The sequence below is a fragment of the Lipotes vexillifer genome, unplaced genomic scaffold (genome assembly GCF_000442215.2).
Source record: "Lipotes vexillifer unplaced genomic scaffold, Lipotes_vexillifer_v1.1 scaffold472, whole genome shotgun sequence".
Classification (NCBI taxonomy): Eukaryota; Metazoa; Chordata; class Mammalia; order Artiodactyla; family Lipotidae; genus Lipotes; species Lipotes vexillifer.
Window position 1 is genome coordinate 818,141 of NW_006797698.1, and position 22,391 is coordinate 840,531.

The 22,391-nt window shown below is 42.3% G+C and overlaps 1 protein-coding gene across 1 annotated transcript in view; it reads left to right on the forward strand.

Annotated features, from left to right (window-relative positions):
* Nucleotides 1–514: 514 nt before the first annotated feature.
* The window catches only part of KMT2C (lysine methyltransferase 2C), a 298,335-nt gene continuing 276,458 nt past the window's right edge, over nucleotides 515–22,391 (forward strand). Inside the window, exon 1 of the mRNA XM_007469801.1 lies at nucleotides 515–675. Within this exon, the coding sequence (XP_007469863.1) occupies nucleotides 515–675 (161 nt within the window). The remainder of the gene's footprint in view (nucleotides 676–22,391) is intronic.

Here is a 22,391-nt window from a genome sequence, read left to right on the forward strand (position 1 = left end):
GGCCCCTTTCTCCTCCCCGCCGCGGGCGGCCTGGGGGAGGGGCGCGGGAGGAGACCCCCGGGGCCGGCGCCCTTCGTGCCCCCTCAGTAGCCCCGCCCAGCCCGGCGCCGCCCGCCCCGCACCCGCCCGGCACCCGCGCCCGCACCTACACCCGCACCGCCCGAGGGCCGCTCGCCCGCCCCGCCCGCACCTCCCCGCCCCGGTCCGGCCCCTCCCTCCCGCCCGCCTGCCCGCCGCGCCCCGCCCGCCGCCCCCCGCCCGGCCCCTGCGCGCCGAGGTGCGCGCGCTCGCGCGTATGTGTGTGAGTGCGTGTCCTGCTCGCTCCATGTTGCCGCCTCTCCCGGTACCTGCTGCTGCTCCCGGGGCTGCGGGAAATGCGAGAGGCTGAGCCGGGGAGGAGGAACCCGAGCAGCAGCGGCGGCGGCGGCCGCGGCGGCGGCGGCGGCGGCGGCGGCGGCGGGAGGAGCCCCCCAGGAGGAGGACCGGGATCCATGTGTCTTTCCTGGTGACTAGGATGTCGTCGGAGGAGGACAAGAGCGCGGAGCAGCCGCAGCCGCCGCCACCCCCCCCCGAGGAGCCTGGAGCCCCGGCCCCGAGCCCCGCAGCCGCAGACAAAAGACCTCGGGGCCGGCCTCGCAAAGATGGCGCTTCCCCTTTCCAGAGAGCCAGAAAGAAGTAAGTTGAGTGTGAGGAAGCCAGGCCGGGAGCCAGCCGCGGCGCCGGCCCGGAGCTGTCACCGGCGCGCCCGGCCCCGCCGCCCCCGCGCGCCCCCGGCCGCCCCCGCGGGGGGGGGGGGGGGGGTCCGGGTCTGACGGCTCGCGCCGCCGCCACACTTTACTTTTTAGTTTGGCCCCGGCGCCGTGTGTTCCGGGGCTTCTGTTTCTGGGGAAATTTTTCGTCGATGCCCCTGGGCCTCGCCGGGTCGTTTAGCAGACGAGCCCGGAGCACAGCTGGGTAGTCGCCGGACGGGCTCCCGCTCGGCTCCCAGGCGCTCGGCTCCGGGACGCTCGCCGAGCTGTCAAAACGCCGCGGCCAGGTGGTCCCCCGGCCCGGTTGGGCGGGGGAGCAGGAAACGGACGCAGCCGGAGCTGCTTTTCTTTGTCAGCCGGTCGCTCCTTTAACTTTTCTCGCTCCAAAACGTCTGCTTTCGTGCTTTAATGATGCATTAGGAAGTCCTCCGACCTCTTCCCCTCCCCTCCCCCAGCCGGGCCCCGCACTGCCCAGCGCCGAGAGCACTAGTCTGTGCGGTCGCTCCGCGTAGGGGACGGAGTGCAGCAAGTTTTGGAAACGTCGCTGCCACCGCAGGCCGATCGCGAGGAGCACGTTCGTTCGGGTCCAGACGGATGTAAATGTGGCCTAACTTCCATCGGAGTAGCCACTCGCGGCTGTTACTGGGGCAGGAGTCGCTCTCGTGTGCTTCTGAGCAGGCACTAGGGCTGTGCGCCTCCGGCCATTCGCTGGTTAGAAATGTCTTTTTACAAAATGGTTATAGGACAACTTTGCCTGTGGATCCAGAAGCTCGTTTCAGTGCCGGTGAGTCGCTGAGCGCTCGTGGCTCTTGAGGCTGCTGCTGTGGAAGGTCTGTGGCCGTCTTTCGGAGTTGTAGGAAGGCGTGTATTGCTTACTCATTTCATTATATGGGCGTCTCAGGGAACTGGTGGTAGTGGAAGGGTGCACCGGGACGCCGAGGAAAGCAGCATACTTACGGATAGTCTGTTTTTGTTTTTTTGGTTGTTGTTGTTTCTTTTTTTGATGGGGTGCATTCGTTTAGTAATAGCATTGTTACATTTGGTGATACACAGTAAAAATAGTAGTGTTAACGCAAGGCAGAGAACAGGGTTGTGGGAAACCCGTGAAGCTCTGCACTGGACGTGCTCTTTTTCGCTTTGCTCTTCTTTTACTATGAACGTGATTCAGGGCCTTCGACTTGCCCTCCATATTTTATTGCCATTTCTTACCTATAGCTATGACAAATCGTGAGGGAAACAAGTACATTATTAGTTTCTTTGTGATACAAAGTTGGGGTTTATTATACCGCTTGCATTGTAATGTCTGGTATAAAATGCCATTGTTATTCCTGTATTAACTGAAATTTCGAGAAGGAAGGTGCAGTTTTAAGTAATTTTAAACTTATTTGCCACTTTTTTGGTATCCTTTAAAGGAAACATACGAAGCCATAGTAGGGTTTTAACTTGATTGCTTCCCATTTTCACTGTTTCTTGGTTTCTTTCGGAACATTAATTTGGGATTATAACATGTGTTCGATTTGCTTTTAAATTCTTACTTTAGAAAGAGTAGACCTATCTATGTTGTTCTCCTCACCCCTACACATCCAAGCGTGTGTGAGTGTGCACACTTCCCCTGAGATTGCAATGAGCTCATTTGTATTAGTGCAACTCCTGGGTGCACCAGAAGAAAGGTTGGTTTAGGGTATTGTCACTTCATTATTTTAATTTTTACCTCATATTATGAGTGGGAAAAAGGTAGCCCTTTGAGAAGTTAAAACCTTTCTGTAGAATGACACTAATATAACAGTAAAAAAAAAAAAAAAAACCTCAACACTTTGGAAAATGTTTAGAACAGATTTAAGTCATAAGAGAGTTTTTTAGGTTTGAAAACTGGTACAGCATTCCTTATAGGTAATTAAGTCTAGTGGTAACTTTGATCGTCCCAAACTTGTTAGTGAATTCTTTAAAACTAGGTGTGTCTTTTGAAGGAAATGGAATCTCCAGTCGTTTTGGAGACGTGTAAATGGAAACTAATATCTGAAATGGAAAGCAAAGAGAGGGGTTTTCAATTGTGTATCTCTGCACTGTATTAAGATACATGCAGAAAAGACCCTGTAGTTAGCTGGGTAGTGCAGACCCTGAAAGTGAAACTGATGTGAAACAAATGTAAATTAGGTTTGTAAATGTTAAAATTATGTGGAATTGTGGATACCTCAGAAATGAAAATTAATATCTTTGTGGAATGCAATGGAGATAAAGGTGTTTAAATTGTCAGTGTTATTTAGATGGTCAGTAAGTGGGTTGCTTTACCCTAGAGCAGATGCCTTATGACACTATGTTTTAAAAGTAGGTTGTGTGTTTGTTTTTGGATTAAAAAAAAGGTAACTGTGGACTAGTAACTACACATTCTTTGAGTTTAAATGTTTGAATTTTTAGTAATTAGGTAAAAATTAAGCATTTTCTTGATTTATAGTGTTAGATAATTTTTGTGTTTTATCACATGTGAAAAGCATATGTGGTTACTGGTTTTACATTAACTATTATTACTTTAAAGTTATATTTACAACCTAAAATCAGGAATTTTGCACTGAAGGTCTTAATCTTAGAGGCAGAGTTTGAAGCGTAGGTATGTAAATAGGGAAATATCAAGTGGAACAGTGAAATTGGCACATGTCTAAAAGTTCTCTTGCACAGTAAGGACTGCCTATTACTTAGTCTTTATCAGAGGTGCAGGTCTTCCCATTGGTGCAGAAGCTCCTGCTGCAGGGCAGGCACGTACCAGAGGTTGGAGTTATTTTTCTATTAAGGTGAAGGAAACCCTTCCTGAAACTTTGATTTTCTGTTTTCTTCCTTAGAGTATACACCCACATTACTAAGTTGGGAAGCCAAGTGGAGATTCTGCCATATTTCTTACCACGTGAACAGAGTTGATGTCCAGGCTAGGTGGTGTGGGGATGGCACAGAAGCGGCAGGTGGTGGGGATAGGGTCTCTGGGGCGCTACCCTTGACTCTCTTTGAATCAACTCTTGATACCCTGAACCACTTTCTTTTCAGAGGTCAATTACTGTTATTAGAAAGTCACCTTGAGGGACTTTCTGAGGTGGCGCAGTGGTTAAGAATCCGCCTGCCAGTGCAGGGGACACGGGTTCGAGCCCTGGTCCGGGAAGATCCCACATGCCGTGGAGCAGCTAAGCCCGTGCGTCACAAGTACTGAGCCCGCGTGCCACAACTACTGAGCCTGCACGCCTAGAGCCTTTGCTCCACAACAAGAGAAGCCACTGCAATGAGAAGCCCGCTCGCCGCAACTAGAGAAAGCCCACGCGCAGCAACGAAGATTCAGTGCAGCCTAAATAAATAAATAAGCTTATTAAAAAAAAAAAAAAGAAAGTCACCTTGAGCATTACTGTAGAAAAAATTAGGTACAACCAGTGATGTCATAAGGGACCAGCAAAAAATGGCTCTGCTGCAGGGGACTATTGCTGTTCTATACTTTTAAGCATTCCCTGCCCGCCCCCCTCATTTCCATGGCTGTCAACTTGAAATCAGTGAAACAAACAAAAAAAGTGTATTGCATTATAATATATGCAGTTTCATATAGTTGAGACATCACTATTATTTGTGCTTTTTGAGATGATGCAAATTTGTAATTTTTATTATATTCTTATTTTTCAAGAAATTAGATGCATCTGCAGGGAAATTTTCAGTAATCACTGGTCTCTAGCATTTAATGGGCACTGAAATGTTTTAATTTACCTGAAAAGCTGGTCCTGGAATGGCAGCCTCTCTTATCTGTTAGGTGGCCTCATTGTAGTTTGCTTTTGTCCTGTTGTTGGTCTTCCCCATGGACTGTCTAGTCTTTGAAAATATGATATTTTTACTGTAAAATACAAATTATATTTGGTATAATGTTATTAATATGTAAACTTGATAAACATGGATTTCCATGTAAATTTAACTGTATCACAACAGTTTATTTTCTCATTTTGAAAATAGTGGTTTAGTACATTTTCCTATTATCAGTTAATTCTTTTTTTAATAAATTAATTAACACACACACTTATTGGAAAGTTTATTCAGTATCAGCCAAAAATTATGTTCAGGGGCTTCCTTAGTGCTCCAGTGGTTAAGACTCCATGCTTCCAATGCAGGGGGCGTGGGTTCGATCCCTGGTCAGGGAACTTAGATCCCACATGCTGTGGGGCACGGCCATAAAAAAACAGAAACAAAAAATAAAATAAAAAGTATGTTCAGTCCAGATGTCTCATAGATTAAAAACTATATCAAATCCTATCAAGGGTTTCATACACCTCCCCACCAGGTGAGAGCAGAGAGAGAGTATCTAAAGCTCTCCATAACTAAAAACTGACTGTTTCCACTTTGGAAGATCAGTGAAGTTTCATGGAAGCCCCTCAATCATAACCGTAAGTGCCTTAAGAATACAAGGTTGCGGGCTTCGCCTGGTGGCGCAGTGGTTGAGAGCCCGCCTGCCGATGCAGGGGACACGGGTTCGTGCCCCGGTCCGGGAAGATCCCACATGCCGCGGAGCGGCTGGGCCCGTGAGCCACGGCCGCTGAGCCTGCGTGTCCGGAGCCTGTGCTCCGCAACGGGAGAGGCCTGCGTACCACAAAAAAAAAAAAAAAGAAAAAAGAAAAAAGAATACAAGGTTGGACAATCACTGTCTGCCCGGAGGAAATATGAGTGTGGCCTGGGGAATAAGATGCAGTTTTGCAGAAAGTTGAGGGAGAAGGGGAGAGTTAGAGCAGTGTGTCTTGTCACCCTGCAGTGACTACAAATCTGTCATGGTAGAATTAACTGATAAGGGACTTCTCTGGTGGCACAGTGGTTAAGAATATACCCGCCAATGCAGGGGACACAGGTTCGATCGTGTCCTTTTTTTCTTTTCTCATTGTTTTGGGGCATCTTTTAATTTCAACAAGATGATTAATCCCTTTCTCCTTTAACACTTTCTTTATCATGTTTGTGCTACAGTGGCTGTTTTCAGAACAGCTTGGCGGTATAAGTTCAAAAGTTATGGAGTGAAATAGGGATAATCCCCTCCCCTCCCCTCCCTATAAATGTATGCTTGTGGTTAGTGTGAAAAACTAGTACAAAGATGAATCTTGAGTTTGTAGTTGGAAGTGTCACTCTGTTTGCAGAATTGAAGGACTTAAGAACACAAGAGAACCAGGAATGACACAGCTCTTTTTGCACTTTCTCTAGAAAAAGCCTCCTGTAAAAGACAGGGAGATTGTTTGCCTTTGCTCTTGCTATTAATTTTGTGATGATAGTAAGTATGTATGATGCACAAATGCTGCAACTGTTTAAGTCTGAGAAATACTTTTCTGTAACTTTTTAGATCTTTCATTTGGCCCTGTTATTCAGAGAGCATAAAAGTGTTAAATATATGCTGGGATGGACACTCAACTCTGGAAGAAGGTTCACTGTGGCCAAGAAGGGTCCCCAAAGATTTGGAGGAAGCAGTACATGAATTATACCTTGAAGGGTCCACAGGATTTAGCCAGATCAAGTGAGAAGAAAGTGAGAAGGTATTTGGGGTAGCAGAGTGAATACAGTTATTGAGGGAAGTGGAAAAGATGTTTTCTTGGTGGGGGGATGACCAGCACAGAGGTTTAAGGCAGGGGTTGGGTCTGCCCTGTGATGGCCCTTGAAATCAGGCTGATGAGAGTCCACGCGTTATAAACTGTTCACAGCCACCAAGTAGGTAATGTAAATGAGTTGCATGCAGCTGGTAAGCTCCTGAATGACAGCTGACATTTTTAAGGCCTTGGGTTGGGGAGAAAATGGTGAGTAAAAACAGCCTGAAGAGTCCTAGGAGTCTTTATACCTTTGCTTAGGAGAAACTGATCATTCTGGCTGATGGCTGCCAAGTGAGACTGTGAGACGTTTCTAGATACTTTGGTTTTTCAACAGAGGCTCAAAACTTGGATTTGAATGTGAAATGTCTTGATTTTTAAGTATTTTCTATTAATTAACATCTCAAACACAGTTTGGAACTACACCTTGTGGGCTAGGGTTAATCTGTGGACCACAAGTGGACTACACGTCTTCAGCCTCTGCTTTATGCCTAGATTACTTTATTTTTTAAATTAAAGTTTTATAAGAAGATATTTGCAGTCTTCCTGAGGACAGGAATGCTATTATATTATTTTGTCTGTGTCCATTTTATACAGTTGAATGTAGGTACTCATACTGGATGATTTGATGATGACTGTTTTAGGAAAACCATCCTGGTCATAATATGAAGAGAGGAGTTACATGGAGGCTGAGATACAGGATGTTGCATAGTCCTGGTGTGAGGTGATCAAGGCAGAGGGTAGATTGTTGGTAGTGTGAATGGAAAGGAAGAGAGATTTCAGTCGATGCAGAGGAAAAATTTTGAGTTTCTGGCATAGCTGTCTACAAGATAGAAATGTCTGGGAGTATTTGGGGACTTGGGAGAAGAGTTTAGGAGCTAAATTGGAATAAATGTGATTGACTTGAAATCACTGACAATATGGAGAATGTGTGGAAAATAGTAAAAGGATTAGGATGCTTACTTACCCTTAGGAGATGGGGGAAAAAGGGTCAAGAAAGCCCGTAAAGATGAGAAACATGCTCATGGCAGCAGAGGAAGGTAGAAAACTAGTAGAGAAAAACTGGCAAGAACAAAATACCCATCAGTGCACTACCATGTAGTTTTTAAATTTTTTTCAACAGTTTTTCTTTTAAGTTGAGGTATAGTTTTTTTTTTCAGCCTGTCTTTTATAGCTTTATTTTTTAAAAAATTAATTTATTTTTAGCTGTGTTGGGTCTTTGTTGCTGTGCGCAGGCTTTCTCCAGTTGTGGCGAGCGGGGGCTACTCTTGGTTGCGGTGCACGGCCTTCTCATTGCGGTGGCTTCTCTTGTTGTGGTGAGTGGGCCCTAGGAGCGAGGGCTTCAGTAGTTGTGGCACGTGGGCTCAGTAGTCCTGGCTTGCTGGCTTTAGAGCGCAGGCTCAGTAGTTGCGGTGCACAGGCTTAGTTGCTCCGTGGCATATGGGATCTTCCCGGACCAGGGCTCGAACCCATGTCCCCTGCATTGGCAGGTGGATTCTTAACCACGGTGCCACCAGGGAAGTCCTAAATTGAGGTATAGTTAATTTGCAAGTACAATCAGGTCTACGGCAAAGTGATTCAGTTATGTGTGTGTGTGTATATTCTTTTTCAGATTCTTTTTCATTATAGGTTATTATAAGATATTGAGTAGAGTTCCCTGTGCTATACAGTAGGTCCTTGTTGTTTATCTGTTTTATACATAAGTAGTGTGTACATGTTAATCCCAACCCCCTAATTTATCATCCACTCCCCTGCACCCCTGCTATCCCCTTTGGTAACCATAAATTTGTTTTCTTTGTCTCTGAGTCTATTTTAAATTGAAGTATAGTTAATTTACAATGTTGTGTTAACTTGTTTTGTAAATAAATTCATTTGTATTATTTTTTTAGATTCTACATATAACTGATATATTTGTCTTTGTCTGGCTTACTTCACTCAGTTTGATCATCTCTAGGTCTATCCATGTTGCTGCAACTGGCATTATTTCGTTCTTTTCTTATGGCTGAGTAGTATTCATTGTGTATATATACCACGTCTTCTTTATCCACTCATTTGTTGATAGACATTTCGGTTACTTCAGTGTTTTGGCTGTTGTAAGTAGTGCTGCTGTGAGCATTGGGGTGCATGTATCTTTTCAAATTAGAGTTTTCTCTGGATATATGCCTAGGAGTGGGATTGTAGGATCATATACCATGTAGTTTTTATCAGGACAGAGAGGTAGACCTGTAGGTACAGGAGTGGGAGAATATCTGTGATACATTTGTTGACTTGAGGAAAAAATTTCTGAGAGTTACAAAGCAGTAGGTTTAGTACTAACTCTGTTTTGTAAAAAGCATACAGACCCAAACTATGTATATATTTTGTCATAGAAAATGATTTGGAAGGATACCTAATAAATGTACGTGTACTTTCATATGTAGATCTGTGCAACTTTTAAAAAGCCAATAAATTTAAAGCCATAATCTTGTTTTACAAATAAGAAAACTTAAGTTCTAGGGACATCACTGATTCCGGAGCCAAGATTACCTGAATTCAAATCTGGGTTCTACTACTTACTAACTACATTTGACCTTGGGAGGTGACTTAACTTTTTGTGCCTTGGTTGCCTCATCTGCAAAGTGGTCACACTAGCACATCTAGTTGAGGTTGTTGTGAATTTATATATGTGTAGAATTTAGACCATGTCTGGCACAAACTAAATGCTATTACGAGGCGGTATGATGAGAATTTGTTATTATTGTTACTGCCACTGTTGTCAGTTATCTTCATGTCTTATTCTGACATCATAGAATGTTATTGGCTGACATGTGATGAGGTGCCCAATTCACTCCAGAAACAGCACGGTATAGAATAATGTAGTACTTACGGTGGGGGTGAGGGCATAAAGATCGCCTTTCTGCGCAAGATAAAAAAGCTAAGTCAGCAGAAGTCTCTATAGAATGTTTCTTATTATGAATAACACATGAAAAACAACCAAGAGAGTTTCCTAGAAGCTGTATGTGTAGTAATGTTATTATAAAATTATTAAAGTTTTTTTTTTATTACCCAAACTTGTGGATGTTCTCATAGTGGTCTTTTTATATTACACCTCTGCTGACCACGGTTTTCTTAGTAGGTCTCCCTAAATGAGATGTATTATTAGGTGGTTTAAAAATGATTTCTTATGTCTTTTTATACTGGATCACTTTTTTAAAAAAAATATATTTATTTATTTTATTTATTTATTTTTGGCTGCATTGGGTCTTCATTGCTGCGCACAGGCTTTCTCTACTTGTGGCGAGCGGGGGGCTACTCTTCGTTGTGGTGCGTGGGCTTCTCATTGCGGTGGCTTCTCTTGTTGCGGAGCGCACGGGCTCTAGGCGTGTAGGCTTCAGTGGTTGTGGCATGTGGGCTCAGTAGTTGTGGCTCACGGGCTCTAGAGAGCAGGCTTAGTAGTTCTGGCACACGGGCTTAGTTGCTCTGCAGCATGTGGGATCCTCCCAGACCAGGGCTTGAACCCATGTCCCCTGCATTGGCAGGTGGGCTCTTAACCACTGCGCCACCAGGGAAGCCCTATACTGGATCACTTTTAATCTTTATATCTCAGTGTTTCCCATTTACATTAGAAGCAACATAGTTGATGGTCATAGTGAAGTTTGTGTGGTTTTGTTCTTAATGTCATCCTCTAGTGGAGCCTAGCAAAAAAAACTTCCTTGATTTCCTGATTTTTGGGATCCTAATGACATGCACACGTGTTTGGGGTAAGCACCCAGTTGCATATGAAATAACAATATGAAACATATTAAAGAATAACTATATTCTTTACCTTAAACCTCTCATCAGTGAATTGTTCTACTAGGGTTGAAGCATTTGGTTAGCATGGCCAAGTTTTGTTTTTTTTTTTTAATTTTTAAAAATATTTATTTATTTGGCTGCATCGGGTCTTAGTTGTGGCACGTGGGATCTTCGTCGCAGCATGCGGGATCTTTCGTTGTGGCACGCAAGCTTCTCTCTAGTTGTAGCATGCAGGTTCAGTAGTTGCAGGACACAGACTCAGTAGTTGTGGCATACGGGCTCAGCAGTTGTGGCGTGTGGGCTCTAGAGCGCACGGGCTTAGTTGCCCTGTGGCATGTGGGATCTTAGTTCCCTGACCAGGGATTGAGCCCGCATCCCCTGCGTGGGAAGGCAGGTTCATAACCACTGGACCACCACGGAAATCCCGGCCAAGGTTTTCTAATGTTAGACTTATGTACTTAAGAGAGTTATAGAATATTAAAACTAGATGAGAATTCCAAGAACATTTAGCCTAACCCCTTATTTTACAGACAGCTGAGCCCCAGAGAGATCACAGCATGCTAGAGGTCATACGTTAGGGTGTTAATCTGTTCAGTAAATAAGTGGGGAGAAGGTAGTCTGTAATATTGGTGACCCCCAGTGAATGCCTACTGGCATTCATGCTACTGTATAGTCAGCTCCCCATGTATCTTGGTGAGCCCTGTGATTCAGTGGAATGCAGCAAAAATGACATTATGCTAGTTTGTGGGTTAAGTTTTAAGAAGGCCTGGAACTTCCACTTTCGCCTTCTTGGAGCACTGTTACCATGCAAGAAGCTAGGTTGTACCTTGCTGGAGAGACCATGCAGAGAGAGAGGGATTCTGAGACTACGTGGGAAGAGAGATGCCCAACAATCCTAGTATCTCAGCTGAGTCTGGCCCCTGATCAACTTGCTCATTGAATACGCTACACACTGACCACCACTGAGACTAGCAGAGGAACCAGTCAGCTGAGCCCAGCCCACACTGCAAAATTATGAATAAATACAGTGGTGGTTGTTTTAATCTGTTAGATTTGGTGGTGATTTGTTATATAGCAATATAGAATGGAAGCAGATGATTTTGTGAATTAAGACACTCTAAGAATAAAAAATATTTGAGATGCAAATGATAAAAATCATTATTGTTTTCCAACTTCTTTTACTGAGATAGGTTAGGTGAGGTTGTCCCCTACCCTCTGGCCCTAATTTCTCTAGGATATTTTGAGGTAGAGATGGATTTTTATTATTGGGGTATTTAAATGGTATTTAAAAATATAGTTGCCACAGTGTAGATTCGACTATAATTTTTTTTTTTTGGCCACACCACGTGGCTTGTGAGATCTCAGTTTGCAGACCAGGGCTCGAACCCGCGTCCCCTGCGTTGGAAGGTGGATTCTTAACCACTGGACCACCAGGGAAGTCCCACTTATTTATCTTATAACTGGAAGTTTGTACCTTCTGACCACCTTCGTCCAGTTCCCCTCCCCCACCCCTTCCTCTGATAACCACAGATCTGATCTCTTTTTCTATGAGTTTGTTTTTGAAATATAATTGAACTACAACACTATGCTAGTTCCTGGTTTACAACACAGTGATTCAGTATTTCTGTACATTACAAAGTGACCACCACTAGAGTAGATTTAGAGCCTTGTTACCAAGGGTGGGAATGGACATTGCAGAAGCGGGCAACAGGCTCCACTAGGTTGAGCAACCTGTCTCCATTGGCCTAGGCTTTCTGATGTATGAACAGTGACATTGAACCACTTGGGATGGCGGATAGATTTCATAATTGCTTGGTAGTGACTGCTTATAATGCTTTGTTGAACCCTGAGTCCCTGGTTTTCAGCCTCTGCGGGGAGAGGAATTAGTAGAAGTAATTATTTTGGGTAAATAGGGGAGTATTAGCATGCTGCCATTTATATACCACCCCTGTACACCTTGGCCTTTTTAATGCGCAGCTACTTCAGTTTTTAAAATCTTTTCATTGAAAATGTCTGACTCTGGGGCTTCCCTGGTGGCTTGTGGTTAAGAATCCGCCTGCCAGTGCAGGGGACACGGGTTCAAGCCCTGGTCTGGGAAGATCCCACATGCCATGGAGCAACTAAGCCTGTGTGCTACAACTACTGAGCCTGCGCTCTAGAGCCTGTGAGCCACAACAACTGAAGCCCGTGCTCTGCAACAAAGAGTAGCCCCCGCGCACCGCAACTAGAGAAAGCACGCGCACAGTAATGAAGACCCAACACAGCCAGAAATAAAAATAAATAAATAAATATATAGATAGAAAATATCTGACTCTTCTGCTAACCTTTGGACCATTTTTTAATCCTTTAAAAAATATCCTAATATTTAAAAAAGGGTGCTAATAGACATGAGTCCCAACTTTGTGCAGAACATTCTTGAAGCTGGAGATGGGGATGATGTAGAGAAATACTAAACTCCTTTTTATGTGTATGTCAGAATATCTAGAGTATGGTGGGATAACAAACAACCTCAGTTCTTAGTGGCGTCAGACAGCAAGGTTTATTCCTTGTTCATGCTGCGTGTTCATCATGGGCTGGCTTGGGAGCTTTCCTCTACAGCACCTACATCCAGGTGGAGGGAGACACCATCTCTGTTTTCCACAGTTGCCCAGGCCGGAAAAGGAGAACATGTGAGGTTGTGCTTTGGCTCTCAGAGACTACAGAAGGGACACATGTTGGTTCCGTTTACATTTTGTTGGCCCGAGAAAGTCATGTGGTAGAATCTAACTTCAAGAGGGCAGGGAAGTGAAATCTTATCATACTTCTGGAGGGAGAACTGGCAATAGTTGGTGAAGAGCAGTGGTAAATACCACGGAGTAACATTTAGCTTAGTACAAAAATTCACTTTTTTTTTTTGGCTATGCCGTGGGGCATGCAGGATCTTAATTCTGCAACCAGGGGTTGAACCCATGCCCCCTGCAGTGGAAGCACAGAGTCCTAGCCACTGGACCGCCAGGGAGTTCCCCCAAAATTCATATTTGACTTTGGAGTATGTTATGTTACCTATGATTGAATATGACTATCTGGTGGACTGTTGTATTACAACATATTAATTAAGGGATGTGTTTAATAATACTGTTAAATATAAAAAACATTTTCCAGGACTTCCCTGGTGACGCAGTGGTTAAGAATCCGCCTGCCAATGCAGGGGACATGGGTTCAAGCCCTGGTCCGGGAAGATCCCACATGCCGTAGAACAACGAAGCCCGTGCGCCACAACTACTGAGCCTGCACTCTAGAGCCCGTGAACCACAACTGCTGAGCCCACGTGCCACAGCTGCTGAAGCCCGCGTGCCTAGAGCCTGTGCTCTGCAACAAAGAGAAGCCACCACAATGAGAAGCCCGTGCGCAGCAACGAAGACCCAACGCAGCCAAAACTAAACAACAACGACGACAACAACAACAACGTTTTCCAGAGGTAGAAATAACATAGGAAGCATAGGGCTTGGGCTCTTGACTCTTTCTGTGCTGTACTTCAAGCTTTCTTCCTTTCTCCCACCCACGTGAAAGGAGGGAAGGAATCAAATGATAAAATTGCTATGTAATGTTAGTGAGATTATAGGTGACTTAAAATCTATCCTCCCCCCCGCCCCTCCACACACAAAGTAAGTTCTTAAAGCATATGTTTTATTTTCAGTCAGGATTTCATTGTCTATTTGTTTTCTGTTAATCACCCAAGAAGATGTTACTGAGCATCTACTGTGCACTGTACACTGGAGAGACCAAAATAAGACACATCCCTACCCTTGGTTTCTACCAGTTTGGAGCAAACTATAATGTAAAACGACAAATGCTACAATGGAAGATTGCACAAAGTACTGGGGAAGCTTAGAGAAGGAAGAACTTTAAGGCAGGGGAACTGATAAAAGACTGCATCTGAGTTGAATCTTGAAGAATGAAAACAAACTTGATTGAAGAGAATGGGAAGGTGAGGAACAATTAAGCACATGGCCGTTGTGGGTTGGCACTTGTGCTCACCAGAAGTTATCTCCTTTGATACTTAACAGTAACATCAGTAGAATCATTAGTTCCAGTTTTACACATGAAGGAGCTAAATTTCAGGAATATCACATAGTTGGTAAGTGACTGAGTCAGGATGTAAGTCCAGGTGTGTCTGACTCTGGTTTCTGCTGTTTCAGAAACTCCAGTCCAACTTTCAGCTATAAGATGAATAAGGTCTGAGGTTCCAATGTACAATATGATTTCTGTAGTTGATAGCCCTGTATTATATAATTAAAATTTGCTAAGAGAGTAGAAAGGAAATATTCTGTCTCTCACACTACATATATGTGAGGTGATGGATATAATTAACTACATGGGAGGAATCCTTTCGCAATGGATATGTATATCAAATCGTCATGATATCTTACAATTGTATTTGTGAATTATACCTCAATAAAGGTGGGGAAAAAATGCTCACGAAAAAAAGAAAGAAACTCCAGCCCATTTTGTGAGTAAATAAATGAAAGTAAATTGGGAAGTTTGAAGTTTTACTGTAGGCAACAGGGAGCCATTGAAGATGGCTACAGAAGAATAGCATTGTATCTTTTTTAAAAGTCTTTATTGAATTTGTTACAATATTGCTTCTGTTTTTATGTTTTGCTTTTGTGGCTGTGAGGCAGGTGGGATCTTAACTCCGCCACCAGGGATGGAACCTGCACCCCCTGCATTGGAAGACAAAGTCTTAACCACTGGACAGCCAGGGAAGTCCCAGCATTGTATCTTTGTTAGAAAAATAACCTTATCAATAGCAATTGGGAAGGTGGTATGGAGGGAGTATAGATACCCCATTTGTGGTGTCACAGGGACCAGAATGAGAACCCAAAGTGCTTTACCATACTGTTTTTTTTTCTCTTCCAGTTTTACTGAGATATCATTGACATACAGCACTGTATAATTTTAAGCTGTACGGCATAGTGATTTGACTTATGTACATTTTGAAATGATTGCTACAGTAAGTTTAGTGAAAATTCATCATATCGTATAGATAAAAAAGAAAAGATTTTTTTCCTTGTGATAAGAACACTTAGGATTTTCTCTCATATATACCTTGGTTTTTAAAAAATAAATTTATTTATTTATTTGTTGGCTGCATTGGATCTTCGTTGCTGTGCGCGGGCCTTCTCTAGTTGCGGCGAGCGGGGGCTACTCTTCATTGCGGTGTTTGGGCTTCTCATTGCGGTGGCTTCTCTTTGTTGCGGAGCACAGGCTCTAGGCAGGTGGGCTGCAGTAGTTGTGGCACGCAGGCTCAGTAGTTGTGGCTCGCGGGCTCTAGAGCACAGGCTCAGTAGTTGTGGCGCATGGGCTTAGTTGCTCTGCGGCATGTGGGATCTTCACAGACCAGGGCTCAAAGTGCCCCCTGCATTGGCAGGTGGATTCTTAACCACTGCGCCACGAGGGAAGTCCCTGCTGTTTGGTTTTTACATTAAGGTCCATGATACGTTTTGAGTTAATTTTTGTGTATGGTGTGAGGCCTGGTCCAAGTTAATTATTTTGCATATGGATGTACAGTTGTTCCAAGGCAGTTTGTTGAAAAGACTGTCCTTCCCTTACTGAGTTGTCATGGCACCTTTGCTGAAAATCACTTGATCATAAATGAGTGGGTTTATTTCTGGATTCTCTAATGTTCCACTAATCTGTATTCCATTCGTTATGCCAGTAGTATGCTATCTTCATTACTGTAGATTTATTGTAAGTTTTAAAATCAGGTAGTATAATTCCCCCAATTTTCTTCTTTTCTAAAATTATTTTGCCTATTATAGGCCCTACGCATTTCCATATAAATATTAGGATCAGCTTGCCATTTTCGACAAAAAGTCTGTTGGGATTTTGATAAGGATTATGATGAACCTGTAACAGGAACCTCTTCATTTTGGTCTTCTTTAATTTCAGCAATATTTTATAACTTTCAGTGTACAGGTCTTGTACTTTTTTTTGATTAAATTTATTCCTAAGTATTTAATTCTTTTCGATGCTGTTATAAATGGAATTTTAAAAATTTTATTTATAAATTATTGCCACTATATATAGAAATACATTTTTTAAAAGACAGGCTGACTTTATTTAGGGGGGACTCTACAGTGGGGTTTTGCAGTCAGGGAGAGAGACTGGGCTCAATTCCTGAAGTATAATTTATATATATGTCATATTCTGTTATCTGGTTAAACTCACTTATTAGTTTTAGTATTTTTTGGTAGGTTCTTCAGGATTTTCTACATCCTAACAGAAATCTTTTAACTGATCAGATGCCTGCCTTAAAAATCCCAAACCAGGTTTTATCCTGGGACAAAATGTCTTTCAGGTTCCTCTTTCAAATCTTTCTTGACGGGAGTGATCTATCTGTGTAACTGGCAGCCTAGCAGAGATGTGTCTTTTGACAACAAAATCAATTTTCTGTCTGACTCAGGTGAGGGTTAAACAGAAAGACCCACGAGTTAAGAGAAATGTGTACACAAGTAAATAGGTATATTTCATTTTGAGAAGTTTTACAGTTTTTGAACAGAACAGCAAAGTGACTTTTGGCAAATGACTTCTTGGTGCTTTAGTTGCTTCGTCTGCTAAGTGGGATAATAATAATACCTACTTCATTGAGTTGTAAGAATTAAATAAATTAATGTGTGTAAAGCACTTAGCATGGTATCTGACATAATAATCACTATATGTTTGTCAATTTTATTAGTATTAAATAGGCAGGAATTAAGCAGGAGGATTAAGAAAGGAACACTGCCTGACTGATCTGAGTTCATCCTGGTGGGGGTGCAGTTAAATCTTGGGTGCCTCTTAATCTTTGTTTTTGGTTACAGATCCCTTTGAATATATCCTCACTTCCCACAGAGGAATGCATACATGAATATAGGTATACACATTTTATATAATTTAAGGGGGAGAGTTCAGTGACCCCCTGAAGCTTATATAAAACCTTTGTAGGGGTTCATCACCCGCAGAATAAGAACCTTTCCTCAGAAAATAAAGTGCTCTGAAGGATCCTGTCTTGGATGCAGAAGGGGATGGAGGTTTTTTCGTCAAAACTGAGTTCTTGAAGGGAATAGTTTAGGAAGTAAACACAGCATTAGTGCTTTTTTCTTGTGGGAAGTCACTTGACAATGACATTCAAGGGAAGGTTCTTTTATGAGTATTATCAGATTTCAGTGGACTGTGGGTGATGTGCACTTCGGAGTGTATATCATGACTGTACCTAAGAAAGCATGTTGAAATGCCTGTGAGTGGGAGTGAGGTTGTTATAGGGATAACCTTAAACTGCCCTAACTTATTTTTAAGTAAATTTTCACAAACTTCAGTACTTCAGATATAATTAATAAGAAAGTACTTGTGGCAGACCTTATGTTGCAATAGTGAGACGGAGAATTGCTGTCAGGTTTTGGATTTTTTGCAGGTTAGCCAGGACACAGGTGAGGGAGGTGATAGATCAGACCGTGAGCTTCTTGAACATGGTGCCTGTGATTTTTCAATGTTGTGTCTTCAGTAAACAGAGAGTACAAAGTTTTGCATAGTCTTATGTTTGTGTTTTTTTTGTTGTTTTTAAATAAATTTATTTTTGGCTGTGTTGGGTCTTCGTTGCTGCACGCAAGCTTTCTCTAGTTGCGGCGAGCAGGGGCTACTCTTCCTTGCGGTGCGCGGGCTTCTCACTGCGGTGGCCTCTCGTTGTGGAGCACAGGCTCTAGGCTCACGGGCTTCAGTTAGTTGCGGCACACAGGCTCAGTAGTTGTGGCTCGTGGGCTCTAGAGCGCAGGCTCAGTAGTTGTGGCGCACAGGCTTAGTTGCTCTGCGGCACGTGAGGTCTTCCGGACTAGGGCTCGAACCCGTGCCCCCTGCATTGGCAGGTGAGTTCTTAACCACTGCGCCACCAGGGAAGCCCCGTTGTTTTTTAAAAAGTGATGAAGGCTGGCAGTACACCAAGGTGTAGATCTCTTTTCCCTCAGTAACTAATTTATATAAAGAATTATTCTCTCTGGCTTCATTTCTCTTTTATTTTTTTATTTTATTTTATTATTTTTTTTGCGGTACACGGGCCTCTCACTGTTGTGGCCTCTCCCATCGCGGAGCACAGGCTCTGGACGCGCAGGCTCAGCGGCCATGGCTCATGGGCCCAGCCGCTCTGCAGCACGTGGGATCTTCCCGGACCGGGGCACGAACCTGTGTCCCCTGCATCGACAGGCGGACTCTCAACCACTGCGCCACCAGGGAAGCCCTCATTTCAAGTTTTAAAAAATTGTTTTTAGTCCATCTTTATTGCCAAAATTTCACATCGGATGTATATTTATGAGATCTCATTATACTTCTCAATACTAGTATTTTTGAGTCCTAATATAGTCCACAGTAACTTTTACCTACCTGTGTTATTAAGAAGCTACTGTCAAATGTAGGCATTTTCTTTGGAGTAAAGGTCATTGGGATAGTAGTGATAGGTTGGAGTTAATTTGAGCTTTGGTTAAAATACAATTTGTTTAGTTTAAAATTAGCGTGAGTGGGATTATATTATGATATACATAATTCTTTTCTAAAATTTTTGAAATATAATTAGATTATCTTTTTACTTACTAAAACGTCAAAACATTGTTGTCTTTTAGTTTGGGTCTGAATTTCTTCTGATGTCACCATGTAACCTGTGGATTTCTAATTGTAGAAATCTGTTATTTCAGTCACTTAAATTTTACTTATAATTGTTATTACATTAAATATGGAATATGGAGAAAAAGAAATAAAAGTTCACCCCTTTTTATATCACTCTAACATAGACACTGTATTTTTGATCTATTTTCTTTCCAAGTTTTTTCATATGCATATTTTGTTTTCATTTTATTAATGATTGTATATATATGTAGAATTTTATTGCCTACTCTTCTCCTTAACATGTAAAAGAAAATTTCCATGTTGTTAATCTTCATAACTTTTTTGAAAGGTGCTTTATTTTCCTTTGAGTAGACTGACATAAACGTCCCGTAATCACCCCTGTTCCTCCACTTCTCTTCATATTATAATTACTGTTGCTTATTATGCCATATAAAATGATCTGGCAGCATTTTTTTTTTTTTTTTTTTTTTTTTTTTTTTTACCCGGGAAGCAGCCATTCTGGAAAATGGAAACAGAGCTAAGAAGACATCATCTCTGAGGACGCTCCTGGTGGCACAGTGGTTAAGAATCTGCCTGTCAATGCAGGGGACACCGGTTTAAGCCCTGGTCCGGGAAGATCCCACATGCCGCGGAGCAACTAAGCCCGTGCGCCACAACTACTAAAGCCTGCATGTCCTAGAGCCCGTGCTCCGCAACAAGAGAAGCCACCACAATGAGAAGCCCGTGCACCGCACCGGGGCACGAACCCGCCTCCCCCGCATCGGCAGGCGGACTCTCAACCACTGCGCCACCAGGGAAGCCCTATGGCAGCATTTTTGTAGATAAAGTCCTTTTCATATTTTGGATTATTTTTATAGGACAGATTTCCATAAGCAGGATTGCTAATTTAAAAGAAAGAAACATTTTGATTCTTGATACATATTTAGAGGTAAGTGGGCTCTAATGTCCAATTGCTGGGTCTCAGGTTCTGGCTCTATCACTTTCTAGTTGTTGGACTCTGTGTAAGCTTTTCAGTCTGTCTGTGTTTGTTTACTCATCTGTAAAATGGGGATGATGATAAAAGCCCTGTTATAGGATTTTTGAGAGAGTTAAAGAGGGTTCATGTTCAGAAAAGCCTTTCGAACAGTGCCTGTTAACTCAACAGTGCCTGTTAAGTAATTCCTACTTAAATGTGAACTCTTATTTTTATTATAACTTTAAAATATTCCCCAAAAGGGGAGTATCAAATTATAATGCCAACAGCAACGTGTGTTAGGACCAGTTTCACCAAACTTTGTCATGCATGGTGGATTAAAACCTTTATAAAAGGACTTCCCTGGTGGCACAGTGGTTAAGAATCCGCCTGCCAATGTGGGGGACACAGGTTTGAACCCTGGTCTGGGAAGATCCCACGTACTGCGGAGCAACTAAGCCCGTGCGCCACAGCAACGGAGCCTGCTCTCTAGAGCCCACGTGCCACAGCTGCTGAGCCCTCGTGCCTAGAGCCCGTGCTCCACAACAAGAGAAGCCACGCAATGAGAAGCCCGCGCACCACAATGAAGAGTAGCCCCTGCTCGCCACAACTAAGCCCGTGCACGGCAACGCAGACCCAACACAGCCAAAAATAAATAACAAAACAAAACAAAACAAAGCCTTTATACAAACCTTTTTACTTCTTAGTTTAATAATTGAGAAATAGTACTTAAGTTTTAAATTTTTGCTTACCTGATTAGTAGGACTATTGAACATTCCTGAATTTTATCACTTGTATTTCTTGTATATGCTCAGTCATGTTTTGTCCATAGTTTATTGGAGGGGGGGTTTTCTTAATGTTTTTCCTATTATTAATTCTTTATATAACATGTTTTAAGACATTTACTCTTAAGTATTTTGCTTCCTTTGGCTATATAGAAAATTATCTTTTGTGTAGTTAGGTTCCTTATTTCTTTTAATGCATTATGGTTTTATTCAAGTCTTTGTAGAAGGAGAGAATTAAGAAAAAATTTTGTTGATTAGGATAACAACACCTTAGGATTTTTGACTTTTTGGAAAGTCAAAACATTTGATTTATTGTCCTTTTTTGTTCAGTCTTATTCTCGCTCTCATTAGGAGCGCACAGTACTGGGAGGAGAAACTTCTTCAAGTTTTTTAAATTTATTTTTGGCTGTGTTAGGTCTTCGTAGCTGTGTGCAGGATTTCTCTAGTTGAGGTGAGCTGGGGCTACTCTTTGTTGCGGTGCGCAGGCTTCTCATTGCGGTGGTTTCTCTGTTGCAGAGCACGGGCTCTAGGCATGCGGGCTGCAGTAGTTGTGGTGCACGGGCTCAGTAGTTGTGGCTCGCGGGCTTAGTCGCTCTGCGACACGTGGGATCTTTCTGGACCAGGGACGAACGCGTTTCCCCTGCATCGGCAGGCAGATTCTTAACCACTGTGCCACCAGGGAAGTCCTTTTTCAAATTTTAATCATGGAATTGTTCCTATATATATTTTTAATAACCTAGGATTAGTGGTGAATTTCTGTTATAAAGGAAAATATTGAGAAGTTACCTTACTTCATAGTCTTAATGAAAAATGGTTAAACATATTACATAAATGCAGTGGTGGTTCTATTTCTTTATTTACTGCCACACATATTCTATTTTTCTGTAAGTCTTATTACTTTTCCTCTCAATATTTGTACTTGTAAGCTGCTAAAGAACAGCCACATGCTTCCTCAAGGTACTTGACTGCACTGTGCCTATAGCTTCTTTTGTAGGTGACATTTAGGATTTTAGGGGAAGTAGTGGGCGAAGTGAGGGGAGCCATAAAGTGGATAAAGGGGAATTGATAAGTTAATTAAAGCCAGTAGTACTTGATTAATCTATTGCTGCCCCCAGGATTCTGTTCAGCATCTTAGAGTTTGTGCTTTGATGGAAGGGCACAAAAGGAATTCTGTTAATTGATCATAGGAATGATTTCTACAAATACAGTATTTTTATTAAATCTTATTGAGTAGTTTTCACCATTGACCAGTCTTTGTGCTTCGTGTACATTTTCTAAAAGACTTTTGTAAATTTAATTTAATTGGGATAAAAATCTTGAGATTGAAACTTGTGTAGAATTTTATTCATATTTGAAACTACATTACAGTGGAAATAAAAATAGAAACTTTTGCATGTGTCTTCTAAAACTATTTAAAATAATTCCAAAGTTCATTATAGATAATTCTTTGGAATGATATTATTTAATTTTGTGATATTGAAAGAGTAGACTTCTATTTTTTAGTTGTTTTCTTCTGACCACAGACAGGCTGGCTTGTCTGTGTACAAGTGTCAATCACGCAATCAGCATTTTTGTAGAAGGGTTGCTTTCTTGGTTGTATCTTAAATCTTAACTCCTTTAATTTTGTTGTTCTGAATTTTAGTGGGATTACTGTAACATTGTAGGTTTGGAGAATATTTCATGGAAGATGATGATTTATAATCAGTGTTCTGAGTTGGTACAGGGTACCAGATCTGGGGGAAAAAAAAGGAATTTCTTGACTTGGTCTTTATCGAAACAAAGTTAAGAATTTGATTCCCATTTCCTGCTCTTCTCCCCCACATTGACAGTCTTTAAAACATTTGTTTATTTAAAAATACAAATTCTTTAGTAACCAAGACCACAGTTAAATCATAATTTAAGCTAGTTTATTAAAACAACAGAAGTA